Raw genomic sequence first — 14,176 nt, 5'->3', positions numbered from 1 at the left:
AACATTTGAGAGACACAATCTCTAGTTTACAATATTATTATGTTGGCTTCTTCTAGAATTCATTATTGCCTTCTAATGGAAAGCTGGTATAACCCAAAAACTATAATACTTGTGTAACATCTTTGCTAGCCTTAAATTTATTACAAATTCTCGGCAATTCTGTATCTGAATCTTTTCTTTGCTTCATGATCATTCATACATTTATTTAGCCTTTGATACATGTTTTATCCTATTCAGAGTCATGGGGGAACCAAATCCTGCACTGGCAAGTAACAAGTATAAGGTAAAGAGCCAATTCTGAACTGGATACTGGTCCATCATAGGATGTAAACGTGTATACACACACACACACACACAGACAAACACACACACACACACACACACACAGACACACAGACACACACACACACACACACACACACACACACACACACACACACACACACACATCTACAGGAAATTTAGAGGATTATTAGTTCAGCTAATGACATGTCTTCAGGATGAGATGTGGAACCCCTGGCAAAAACCTGCACTGACACAGGAAGGACATTCAGATTGTACATGAAATGTACCCAGCTAGGGATTGAATCACAAAACAAGAAGAGCTGTCAGGCAGCATGGCTGACCTTTGCAATGCTTTGCATGTATTGTATTTCCTTTGTTAACTGGCAGATGTGCTCTATATGTATTCTACTTCATGAAGGATCTCTCCAGGCTGCTGAAACATAATGCTAACATGCTAACATACCAACACTACACACTGACAACCAAAGAAAACAATGAAGCATAAACAATGAAAGTCAAAAAAGAAAAAGAAATGTAGCATTAGAAATGAAACAGACTTTGACCGAGTGTAGGAATTTGATCAAAGTTATATAACTGCAGTGCGCTTTATGCACAGCTGTCATACAAGTAAACCAGTTAAATAGGATCTGATACACACAAGTTGTAGAAAAAGCATACTTAACATATTGTGTCCCTTGAAAAAGTAAAAGCATGTTTGACACATATGGCAGCACAGCTTATTTTACGTTAATTTCATATTTAAGGTATTTCTTCCTTACAAGTTAATGTAGCATTAATTTGATTGCTTATAAATACTGTAAGATTCCTATCTTGAGAAACAGACACACACTCGTTGGCTCTGTCATTAATTGTGACCCAACATGAATGCAACAAAATGCATTCCTTTTTTCACAAATTTATATACATAAACTCATCTATGTTTCAGACATAATACAAGACAAGATGTCCTCTTTGTCAGGAGTAGGGCATTGTCTGAAGCATATGCTACTGACTTAAACTTCATTCAAAGGGATTCTAAAAAAGTAGTACTTTCTCAAAAGAAGCATTATTTTGGTGAGAGGCTGTTAAGGCTATTTTGGTGGGCACACCTCCTAACTTAAAACATGACTTGTCTGCTCTATTAGCAAAGAGGAACAAAGTCCTGAGTTTTGCACACGTGACTGAAATTCACCTAGTGGCCAGGGCATTGTCGGAGTTTGTGTTAAGGAGATGGAACACGACTGGCACTTATCATCTCATCCACATCAGGGAGACAGTTGGGAGAGCTTGCAGGATGTCCACAGGGGTCCACCACATACCAGGCAGTAGGCAGGTATAGGAGAGCATGTGCACACACACACACACACACACACACACATATATATATATATATATATATATATATATATATATATATATATATATATATATATATATATATATATATATATATATACACAGTATATTGTGGCAAGCATTAGTGGAGGCCACTCATGAATGTCGGAGAGCTAGTTTCATAAAACCAAAATAACCTAACGTGCTGTGACTGAAATCTTAACTCCCAGCACTTACCTTTCGACTCTCGGGGGAAAGAAGGGACTCCCAGCACTTACCTTTCGACTCTCAGGGGAATGAAGGGACTCCCAGCACTTACCTCTCAACTCTCAGGGGAATGAAGGGACTCCCAGCACTTACCTCTCAACTCTCAGGGGAATGAAGGGACTCCCAGCACTTACCTCTCAACTCTCAGGGGAATGAAGGGACTCCCAGCACTTACCTCTCAACTCTCAGGGGAAAGAAGGGACTCCCAGCACTTACCTCTCAACTTTCAAGGGAATGAATGGACTCCCAGCACTTACCTTTCGACTCTCAGGGGAATGAAGGGACTCCCAGCACTTACCTCTCAACTTTCAGGGGAATGAAGGGACTCCCAGCACTTACCTTTCGACTCTCAGGGGAATGAAGGGACTCCCAGCACTTACCTCTCAACTTTCAGGGGAATGAAGGGACTCCCAGCACTTACCTCTCAACTTTCAAGGGAATGAAAGGACTCCCAGCACTTACCTTTCGACTCTCAGGGGAATGAAGGGACTCCCAGCACTTACCTCTCAACTCTCAGGGGAATGAAGGGACTCCCAGCACTTACCTTTTGACTCTCAGGGGAATGAAGGGACTCCCAGCACTTACCTCTCAACTCTCAGGGGAATGAAGGGACTCCCAACACTTACCTTTCGACTCTCAGGGGAATAAAGGGACTCCCAGCACTTACCTCTCAACTCTCAGGTGAATGAAGGGACTCCCAGCACTTACCTTTCGACTCTCAGGGGAATGAAGGGACTCCCAACACTTACCTTTCGACTCTCAGGGGAATGAAGGGACTCCCAGCACTTACCTCTCAACTCTCAGGTGAATGAAGGGACTCCCAGCACTTACCTTTTGACTCTCAGGGGAATGAAGGGACTCCCAACACTTACCTTTCGACTCTCAGGGGAATGAAGGGACTCCCAGCACTTACCTCTCAACTCTCAGGGGAATGAAGGGACTCCCAGCACTTACCTCTCAACTCTCAGGGGAATGAAGGGACTAGTACGCTTTTAATTCCTGGAAGGGATGAATGACTGAAAACTTAGCAAAGAAGAGGTTTGGTGGTCATTCTAATGTTGGGTATCCAAAAACAGACATGGCTAGTGACTGACAAAATGGTTACTGACACCCAATTTGTTTATGCAGTTGGACATCAACAAACCAAAATAACACATTTTTTTTCTTTTTTGAGAGGTAAGTCCCACTCCCTGACCCTAAGTTGAGAGGTAAGTCCCACTCCCTGACCCTAAGTAGGGAGGTAAGTCCCACTCCCTGACCCTAAGTTGAGAGGTAAGTCCCACTCCCTGACCCTAAGTAGGGAGGTAAGTCCCACTCCCTGACCCTAAGTTGAGAGGTAAGTCCCACTCCCTGACCCTAAGTTGAGAGGTAAGTCCCACTCCCTGACCCTAAGTTGAGAGGTAAGTCCCACTCCCTGACCCTAAGTTGAGAGGTAAGTCCCACTCCCTGACCCTAAGTTGAGAGGTAAGTCCCACTCCCTGACCCTAAGTTGAGAGGTAAGTCCCACTCCCTGACCCTAAGTAGGGACACTACCTTCTGCACTTCCAGACTTTATTATTCTTAGTGCAAATTCAATACGTCAGGAAAACTAATATTCCTAATAGCCACAGCAAGTTCACGCAAAGAACTCTGTCTTCTGCATTTTTTTAATCTGTTTGGCATCATGAAAATGAGTGTCTGCAAAATGGCTGTCAGTCAACACTCTTACACCCACCCACTTAAAAATAAATAGCCCAGAAACTGCTGTACCATAGAAGAAATTAAATGCGTATGCTAATTGTGCTGTTCTGACTGAAATGGCCCTTTCCCATCACTTTTTGTAAAGTCCTTTTTGATAACACTTGAGATGATTATTCGTACATGAAGACACTGACCAACACCCATATACTTAGTTTGCAGTAACTGAACAGTCACTAGAATCTTCCAAACAATTAAAACAACACAATGCAGTCTCCTATTTTACAAACATAATAATACATCTGAACTTAAAGTACAAGGTAGAGTATATTTACCTCATTAATAAGTGCAATGAATGATAAATAAACAAGTGAGAAAATTTAGAGGTGTTACAACGGTCAAACAATTCACAGGCAACTATAAATATAATTTCTTTGCAAAAACTACTTAACAATACCTGGAACCACCTTATCAGAAAACATATTTCCTTAAACCAGATCCAAAGCACAATAAAGATACTTTTAATAGTATTTGGAGTTCCTAATGCATCATTAAGCCAGAGCTAGTCAATCTGTTTAGATCATTTGTCTGTAGAGTGTAAATTAACTTGCAAACTTCTCTGATTTTTTGTAAATTGTACTTCCTGGTGCTTAATTTTGTATTTATAGGACAACTGCTGAAAAACAAGTAGGTCCAAAGAACTATGGATTAATAAGAAAAACAAACACAGAGCCAGTATTTTGTTACTTTATTATACCAACGTTGTCATAATAGTTCCTTGTGCATAAGGACACAACAGCATTTATATGACTTTTAACCACAGAAAGTCTCTTTCAGCATGTAACACATATTTGTCCAGAATCCAAGCTGAAACAATGACATTATACACCAAAGGTAAATAATGTATGAATTTGGGCTACAGTTTTGGACAAGAACCTAAAATGATAATCTTGTGTTAAAACACTTCAATGAAAATGTGTTGTTCTTCAATATTTCATAACTAAATTTGTATCAGAGCTTCCTTTAACCCACCTAATACAAAAGAGCAGAGAAGAACAGTGGCAGCTTCCTGAATGGTCCACAGAAGGAGTCATAAAGATGAGTTTAGTGATACAGAAAATAATTTGGAGTGGATCCTAGCTTTGAAAGCAATGCCATCAACACGTTGTAGTAAGCATTCTGATCTACTGCGATGTACAGGGAAAAATAAGTAATAATGGTGTTATTAGAGTCTGTCTACTACATTAGCAGTCTGGGGCTTTAGTGATATCAACGTATTATCTTAAAGACCATTTTGTCACATCTTATATTTTATTTCCATACCTCTCACAACCCACTCCACATCTTTATCAGACTGTCTTATCTACAGTATTTATCTGAATGTTAACAGACTTCATGAGCCAGATTCAATAAAGCCTGCACTAAGTGTACACTGTTCTGAGTGAACAGACAGCACAGACATAACTCACACCTTCTTCCTTCTAATTTTGGTTTTCCTGCTGATATTCTTGCAGTTTTAAATATTGACGTGTATTCATACAGGTTACCACAAAGTGTAGACTACATGTACACTTAGTGTAATCTTTCTGAGTGACTAGACAGCCAAAAATGTGATAAGAATTTTATTGAATACATATCGTGTACGCTTAGTGTAGGCTTTATTGAATCCGGCCCCATAACATTTTGTAAATAAGCATTTTGTTCTGTATATGAAACAAAGGCTAATATTCCCTTGGTTGAAATTACGTCGGACAGAAATTTCAACCGAAGATATAGAAAATAAAAATTAATGTTATTGTAACTATAAACAGCTCCAGTGTATTAAAGCTAGAATGGCCTGAACTAGTATAAGAAACAAAAAAAACAGAAAAAAAAACAAAAATTCCACAGCTTGACATTGTGGAGGGGGGTTTTCCTCACAAAACAATTTGTCTAAGACAGGCTAAAAAGACTCTCTGCTGTAGAAAATTAAACCATTTTGCCATATGGTACAGATCAATAGACAAGAAACAAAATAGCTATAACAAGCCAACATAAAGAAAACCTTAATCACAAAACAAACAGAATGTGCATCAGGAACAGCACCAAAAAACATACTGTCAATGATGAATGAGAAAACATAGTTTATAGAGATTTAAACATTACTGACAAAATGCAACCACATTGATGAGGTACAACTCTTAACATAATGAATGATACAAAGAGCTATACCCATTAACTGTTTGGCACAGTACGTCGGTCAAAATGAACTCACACAACACAAAGACAATGTTGTTTGTCTTTTCGGCTTTTCCCGGTTAGGGGTCGCGACAGCGGAACTCCGGTCCGCTAATGATTGACAGTAGACTTTTATGGTGCCGAGGTGCCAGCTCGATGCCCAGCCTTCAACGAAGGCACGCCCATTTACGCATGTCTTTCGAAAGCCACTCGACCACAGGGAGGACATTCAGACTCCACATAGAATATCAACTTAAATTTATGTTTAAGAAATGCATTCCTTCTCCTAGTTATTCATTCCTGATGGAACATATCTTAAAGCAATTGATGATTTGTAACTTTCTTGCCATCGTCTTGCCAGAATTCATAACGCAGGGTTTGTGACAAGAACTTTATTACCACAGCAACAGATTCTGATGTCACACTAGATGTGTATGAGGTAAAGCTTTAAGTAAGGTATTGATTCTGATATATGAAAAGCCAATTATGATAAAAACAACCAAATGTACTTATGCTGCTGTGCACCAGGTTAATACTGACTAAAGAAATAAACAGAATATATAACAAACAAAACTGAACTATGCCCAGCTAAAATATGCTTCCAAGTTTTTCTGAAACTGTTACTGAATCTTTAAGCTATTTTTGAATAACATTTAAAACCAATAGTTAACATCTGAAACCAATAGCTTACTATCTGTGAATTTTAACCCAAAAAACAGCATTCTATCATAACAGAGTAGCTCTCCTCTATATACATAAGTTCATAGGTAGGTACTAGGCTATCGGCCCAAGGGCCTATGTAAGCCTAGCCAACAAGGTTCCCTGGCTTACGCCACCCACGAAAGTTATTTTCCTGCGTCCCTATCGAGCAGAGACACAGAAGTGATTCCCGGGGTGTATTTCCTAATTCCCATCCACTCATCAAGATTGTTCTTGAAGAGTGCTAATGAAGAACTTTGCTTGACATAGATGGGTAGCCTGTTCCAGAGTCTGGGAAGTCTCTGGGACAGGAATCTATCCCTCCAGCATGTCTTGTTTATTGTGGTGACAAGGTTTAGGTCCCTAGAGCGTGTAGCTCGGAGGGATTGGGATTTCTTTAGGTGTAGCATGTCCAACAGCTCTGGGTTTGACATAGCTTTATATGTTAAGCAGAGATCACCTCGGAGTAGGCGATATGCTATGGAGTAAAGCTGGAGTTTTTTGAGGCGGTCAGTGTAGGGCATTTGTTTGAAGCCAGTAATCCTCTTTGTGAGGTACTTCTGTGGCCTTTCCAGCTGCTGCAGATGTCTTGTGAGGTACATTCTAAAAGGGGAGTTGTACTCTATAATGGGTCTAATGAGTGTCGAGTAGAGGGGAACAATGACCTCTTTTTTCCTTGATGAGAACCTTTTATGATGAGGTGTGCCACGTAGAAGGACTTCTGACTACTGTGACAATGTGACTATCAAAGGACAGACTACTGTCCACCTGGGTCCCAAAGTCTCTTATCACACATTCGGTGTTAAGTAGATTGCTGCCTATGTGGTAGTTCATGGGTACAGAGTTTTTACCAAAGGGGATGACACTGCACTTTTTGGCATTGAGCTTGAAGCCATGGCTCTGACACCAGGCATCTGTATCAACGAGGCCCTTCTCTAGGATGTCCACATCATTTGGGGACTTGACTATGGTTCCTAGTTTGCAGTCATCTGCAAACTTCGTTAGCCAGAGGCCTTCTGTGTCAGCCTGTACTTCAGAGAAGTAGATACCAAATAGGAGAGGCCCCAGGACAGAACCCTGTGGTACTCCACTTGTCACTGCTTTGAGGCCAGATTTGGAGTCTGCAACTTTTACAGTGTGGGTTCTGTCAGTGAGCCAGTTGGCAACCCATCTTGTGATGTGGGGATTTATACCTAGTTTAGTGAGTTTAGCTATAATTCCAGAATGGGGGATGGTGTTGAAAGCCTTGGCGAGGTCAAGATAGGTTGTGTGAACCACCTTACTCTCATCTACGGCTTTGGTGACTGCCTCAAAGAAGTCAATCAGGTTCAGGAGGCATGATCTGCCTTTCACAAACCCGAACTGGGTGGGATCCAGAGTTTGGAGGTTACCAATGTCTTTGTTTATGAGTTCCATGATGATACGTTCCATGGCCTTGCAGACCAGGCTCATCAGGCTAATAGTTCGATAGTTCCCGGGATGAGTGGTGGCTTCCCCTTTGTGGAGTGGGATAACTGTTGCTGTACGCCATTCAGTGGGCACAAAGCCTAATGTGAGGCTGTTATTGAACATGGTGCTTGAGTGAGGAGCCAGTTCATTCTGAAGTTCGTGTAAAACGCAGCCTGGGATGTTGTCCGGTCCCATGAATGCTGTGTTTTTGGCTTTAGAGAGTGCAGCTTTTACCTGCGTAGTTGTGATTACAGGGACTCTGCATTCTTCCTGTATAGATATTGGCCCTTTAGGGTGTGAGGGGGGGTAAAGTTAGCACTGAACCTATCTGCCAGGATGATGGCAATATCAGTTGGTTCTGTAATTTTCGTGCCTTTGTGATGTAACTCAGCGCAGATCTGGGTGTTGCCATCAAGATTCTTGACATAGCTATAGAATGCTTTGTGGTTGTCCTTAGAATTAGTGGCAATTTTGTTTTCGTAGCTAGCTTTGGAGGATCTTATAAGGGATCTCAGCTTCTTACTGAGGCTGACCAGGGAGCTCCTCCACTCATGGGATTTTACTCTCTTTTGCAACAGTTTCTTCTTTCTGTTGTACAGTTTGTTTATGGCAGGGGACCACCAGATTGGCTTCCTTTTTTTGGAGGATAATCACACAGGGGCATTACCCATGCCATTACCCAGTTCTCATCTACATATATTCTCACACAAGGGCTTCCCTTATATTAAAACAATTAAATTGTATATACAGTCTCATACAAATGAATGCCCTTCCATAAGTGCGTCCACACACAAGTGCAGCCATATCATATTGCAGTACTTCCCCACTAGACATGTCATCACTCAGGGACTTCCTTCGTATTAAAGACATTCCATTCTCCACCCACCTTCAGACATTGTATCACCCATATTATAGCAGTTCCCATCTACATACTTTCTTAAACAAGAGAAATGCTACATTGCAGCAATTTACTTATACATTCTCACACACGGCTTTTTCCACATTTCAGTCACTTCCTTCTACATATGTTATTAGAAAAAAACAGCCCTAGACTACAGCACTTCACTTCTGTAAGCAATAATCATACTTCTCAACTTCTTAGCAGAAGTATTCTGGACAAAGCCTAAAATAATGGGGGGACAGAGGCCCAAAATAGTGACATATTTTAAATATTGCTCTTATAAAAAGTAGAAAGTTACTTGAATAACAGGTTTTTGTTTCAGTATGTTTTTTTCTGAAAGATATGAAATCTGAAACTCAAATGTATGTTAAGATTTATTCACTTCAATCCTCATTGATTTACCAGAAAAACACAAATTGTATTAGGAACAGACCAGAAATATGAGACAAAAATCTGGATCTTCTCTGAAAATCTGGACAGTTGAGAGGTACATTCTATAAATACTCACAGAGCGGAACCGTGTGCATTGCAGTAGTTCTAGACACCTCATATAAGGGAACCTCCCACATCAGAGCAGTTACCTTTTATAGACCTTCTCACATAAATAAACTTTCATTATGGTAGTTCACTTCTAGACCCATCCTCTCATAAGCCAATCCTGCATATTACACCACTTTAAAAACACTCTCACATAAGAGAATCTAAATATTACAGTAGCTGTGCTCTACAGAACTACAGACTCATTTAAAGAGATTCTTAGTTTGCACACAGTTCTCTTTTACAGCATATCATATGTCTATAAAGTGGAATTACATCTGCTTTCTCCTGTATTCAGACTTATTAGCTTTCTTCCATTCTTGTTAAAAATGCTAATTACTAGTATTATTACTTCTATACTTAGCTCTCTAAGAATTCCAAGGTGAACTGCAACAGGTCCCTTTGGAGTCTGCACATTTAGCTTTTAGGTGTTTTTCATAATCCTTTCACAGAATAAAATGTTCCCTGAAGTGCTCCAGAAAGTGCATGAGAGGAGGAAGAGATGAAGGAGAGGTAATGAAAAATAAGGAAGGGGAGACAGACAGATAACATGAGGGAGTAACACGTAATACTGGCAGAATAATTGCATATACTCAACAGACATCATCATACATGAGCCACTTTGGGGTACTGTGAGCAATTCTGGAGACCTCCCTCGTCTATGGTTGCAAACTTCATTGAGGCATTTCGGTGCACAGCAACAAATTAGTGAAAATATCTACAAAATCAGATTACAACAGCATATTATGCTTAGTGCTGAAGAAATAATGTAAACATGGATTATGACCAAAACATTCAAGTACCTCTGGGGTATCATTCAAGTTGTTGGCTTCTTCCAAAAACAAGATAAATAATAAAAAGAAGGTACAGTTTAACAATGCGGGAGTATTTTTACAAAAAATGTGGCAGATGATTTGTCTGGTAGACTAATGCAGAGGACTGAGGCCATGAGCTGCTGAAAAGCTTCAGTCTGAAGTCAGGAGTCTGATTCCCGCACTCTCCAGATTCCTACTGTATAACTCTGAGTAAGTCATTTAACTATACAATGATTCCCGTTGCTCCTGAAAGAAAGCAGTTCTATATAATGAGTTTATAAATAAATTAAATACAGAATAGAATGCAGTCACTGGAGCAGCCTACCTAAAGCGGCAGTTTATTCAAGATCAGTAATAAAACTCTGGAATGCATGGATTAAAGATAAATTGGCATTCATGAGGGCGGAATAAATAATCAACTGATTAGAAAAGATCTCTAACTTGCCAAATGGGTACAGATTAAGCAGATTAAGGATGTCACAAGGTTATTATCTGTCATTAAAAATATACACTTCTTAACTGCCAGATATTGCTCTCACAGAAGAACATCCCTCACCCTACATCAGTTCATTTCTATACATAGGTTCATAGGTAGGTACTAGGCTATCTGCCCGAAGGCATTTATAAGCCTAGCCAGAATGTGTTGGCTTTCGCCGCCCCCTTAGATTAGTTCCCTGTGCCTTTGTCCAGCAGAGCCACTGAAGTGATCCCCGGGGTAAACTTTCTGTTTCCTATCCACTCGTCAAGGTTTCTCTTGAAGAGTGTTAGCGAGGAGCTCTGCCTAATGTAGATTGGAATCTTGTTCCAGAGCATGGGAAGTCTCTGGGACAGGAATCTCTCCCTCCAGCACGTCCCATTTATTGTGGTGAGGTTTAGATCCCTAGAGCGTGTGGCTTTCTTTAGGTGGAGCATGTCCATCAAATCTGGGTTGATGGACATGCCGTGGTCATACACAAGGACATCCCCAACATCATAGCAGTTAGTTTCTACACATACTCCAAATATTATCACCAAATCTCAACTATTTCCACCTATGCATGTCCTTAAATAATAATGTCCCCCCACATTACAGCAAAATCTTCCAAAATATGCCATCATAATGAACAGCCCCATGTTACACTTCTACACATAACATTGGCATAGTACTTCAACAACCAGAAAGTCACTCCAGCTGTCTCCAGCATCCTCTAGAACTATGGTTAAACTGACACTCCAGCCTGCCTCTGTCTTCCTTCTCGCCTTGGCTAGATCCCAGGTGCCACATCAGAAGTTCAAGATTTGATAGTGTGAATCCTAGAACTAAGAAAATAAGTGTTACTCAGAAGTAACAGCAAACTGCAAAAGTCTTGATTATACATTAAAAGATTTTTTTTGCTGAAGCAAACTCCCTGTGCCTCTTTCGAATGTGAGCCTCTCACCTTCTATATCCTCAGCACCCAAATATGCTGACTCGGAGATCATTGTATCTCAGAGAAAAGAGAATTACCCTGGATTCAGCAATTTCATCTTTAGAATATATTTCCCCATATCACACTTAAATTTACCCAATTCAGAGGATCATCCTGACTGCCCCCAAACCTACAACAAGAACCACAACTCCAACCATTTCTCAGACAAAAATCTGCCCACATACACTCCACAACTCACCACTTAAGGTGCTAAATACCTGCCCTAGCCACTCAGTAATGTGAGTTGCCAGTGCTAACTGTACTGGCAAGTTGTTTACATCATGCCCTGGTACAGAAATGACACTTTCTTACACCAGTTTGTACATAATGTTTGCTGAATCATACTGAGGCAAAACATGCTTTAACTTTTCACTACCATATACAAACAAATTACTATTAAAAAGTAGGAACCTATAAGAAAAACAAAAACTCTGAACCAGAATAGGACAAACAGCAACAAAAGTGATCATATTTATAAGTAGAATATATGATGGCAACAACAAAGATAAACTGATGAAAATATGGACAACCAGACTGATTTCGAACTTTCCATGGACAGAATGTCTCTCCGTACCATTTGTTCAGGATTCCTGTCTGCTTAGGTACCAGTTGTTATTTTACTGCTGTCTCACTCTCAGTGGGATCTCTTATTTTACGTCAGTAGAGAATCGTAGCTTTTCAGTACTTCGTGCTTCTCAGGTTTCTGTTATGGTCCTTATGTATCTCATGAAAACACTGGTAGTAAGTGTATGCTCCCGGTCTCGCTCTCTCTCTCACACACTCTATACTTCTATATATGTGTGTGTGTGTGTGTGTGTGTGTGTGTGTGTGTGTGTGTGCGCACATATACACACACGTGTGTGTGTGTGTGTGTGTGTGTGTGGTTACCCCCCTCTCTCGCTCTTATTTTGCAAGGCAATATTTTAGTTAGGTTTATCTTCTTTCTACAGTGTCCAGCCTGCACTGCAAGATTACAGTCCTCTGTGACCAAAAAGTTACCTCTGTCTGTTTCCTGCCAAAGTTAACAGTCAAAGCAGTTCTATTCAGTACCTCTCTTAAGAAAAGAGTGGCATACAAGTAGAAAAATAAATAATGTCAGTGGTAAATCAGTATCTTAAAATGTAAACCTTAAAAAGACAGCATTTACCGAAAAGAAAAGATGGACATAAGACAGCTGTCCTGTGTACAGACATGCAGTAAGTGGGCTTGTAGCTAGCTCTAAATGCAGATTTAGTAGCCATTCCCTTCACAGTTTCCCATCAAAAGTAATCTGTGACTTGTGGCAAGTTCCTTCCAAAATAACAAGACTTAACTTCTATTAATAGCATTAGGGTTAAAGGCAACTTAAACAAACTTAAAAAAATCCTAAGATTCAAATATTCATAAATAATGTTATCAAACAAATTCACACATTGAATTGCTGGACTACAGCACCGTTTTCTTAGAGCACTCTATCATAAATTTTCCTCTTCACTTTGCATACAGCAGGGTTTCCACTTCTCGTTGTAGAAAATTAACAGAAAAAAACATCACAGAAAATTAATGTTACTCAACAGTGTAAAAGGTTTTCTTCAGCTGACTTAAAATAATACTTACCTCTTTCCCCATCTTGTAAACTTTTTAAACCCAGAAAGACAGTGCTGAAAGAAACGGAGTATATTTGGCCACTTCAACAGTTTTTTTTTCTTTTTCTTTCTTTTTTTTTCTGTTTTTGAATATCTGTCACTCACTCTTTGAAACCCGACTCCAAGAAGAAACAGCTCTACAAGACAGAAGCCCCTCCTATGCCCCCTTCATTCCTTTTGGACCAATGAGAAATTAGACTTGGAAGAAACTGAATCCCCCCATGTGACCCAAGTTACAAATATTTCCTTTTTTTTTGTCCCTCACTGAAGCATACTGAAAGCAAACACAAAATGGAAATTGTTCTCAGATTCAGTACAGAAAGTTTCCCACTTTAAAAGGGAACTTTTCCATGAATTTGAGGTTACTGAGTGACTGTGGCACTGTGCTTATAAATCCACCACGACTGATGCCAAAATGAACCAAGTTTTAGATTCCACTGACTTGAGTTACACGTCTTATCCACAGTACTGCAGGACCTTGTTTGTTATTATGCCATATTAAGATGCTGAGGCATAGACACTTCAGTTATATCTGATGTCAGGAACATTTATTCTGCCACATGGAGCATCAGGACAGCTGTATCTTTGAATCCCAGAACTGCTCTTAAGACTGGGGTTGTCTACGTTTAGCAGGCAAAACTAGTAAACATCTGTATTGCAGAAATTACATGCTAAATACTATTGCTTTGTAAAAGCTGCATGCTTAAAAAGCATACTCCTTATAGAATGGCTCAGATCTAAAAAGTAATGTACTAACATTAATATCTGACTGCCTTTTACTGCTAGGACAGAATTTGTATGTACATTTACTGAATTGCTGTAGTTAGAAGGTTGAAAGTTTGAATCCCAGCAGGGCTATTTAGAATCTTAACTTTGTGTATGCTGGCACACACTGACTCCTTCCTGAGGGGTACTTTGTTG

General features: G+C 39.9%; 1 protein-coding gene across 2 annotated transcripts in view; it reads right to left on the bottom strand.

Annotated features, from left to right (window-relative positions):
* The window catches only part of LOC122791847 (sodium/potassium-transporting ATPase subunit alpha-2), an 833,979-nt gene extending 820,399 nt beyond the window's left edge, over positions 1-13,580 (bottom strand). The window contains exon 1 of one of the 2 annotated variants that reach the window (XM_044059821.1): positions 13,227-13,580. In XM_044059821.1, coding sequence (XP_043915756.1) covers positions 13,227-13,238 — 12 coding nt within the window. In that variant the 5' untranslated portion in view covers positions 13,239-13,580. Of the gene's footprint in view, positions 1-12,204; positions 12,332-13,226 lie in introns of those variants that run through there. The other variant, XM_044059822.1, reaches the window with a different exon arrangement.
* Positions 13,581-14,176: the final 596 nt, after the last annotated feature.

The sequence above is a fragment of the Protopterus annectens genome, chromosome 17.part0, assembly GCF_019279795.1.
Source record: "Protopterus annectens isolate FY-2018-M chromosome 17.part0, PAN1.0, whole genome shotgun sequence".
NCBI lineage: Eukaryota > Metazoa > Chordata > Ceratodontiformes > Protopteridae > Protopterus > Protopterus annectens.
The sequence above is the reverse complement of the archived record's forward strand: the minus strand, read 5'-3'. Positions and strand labels throughout refer to the sequence as shown.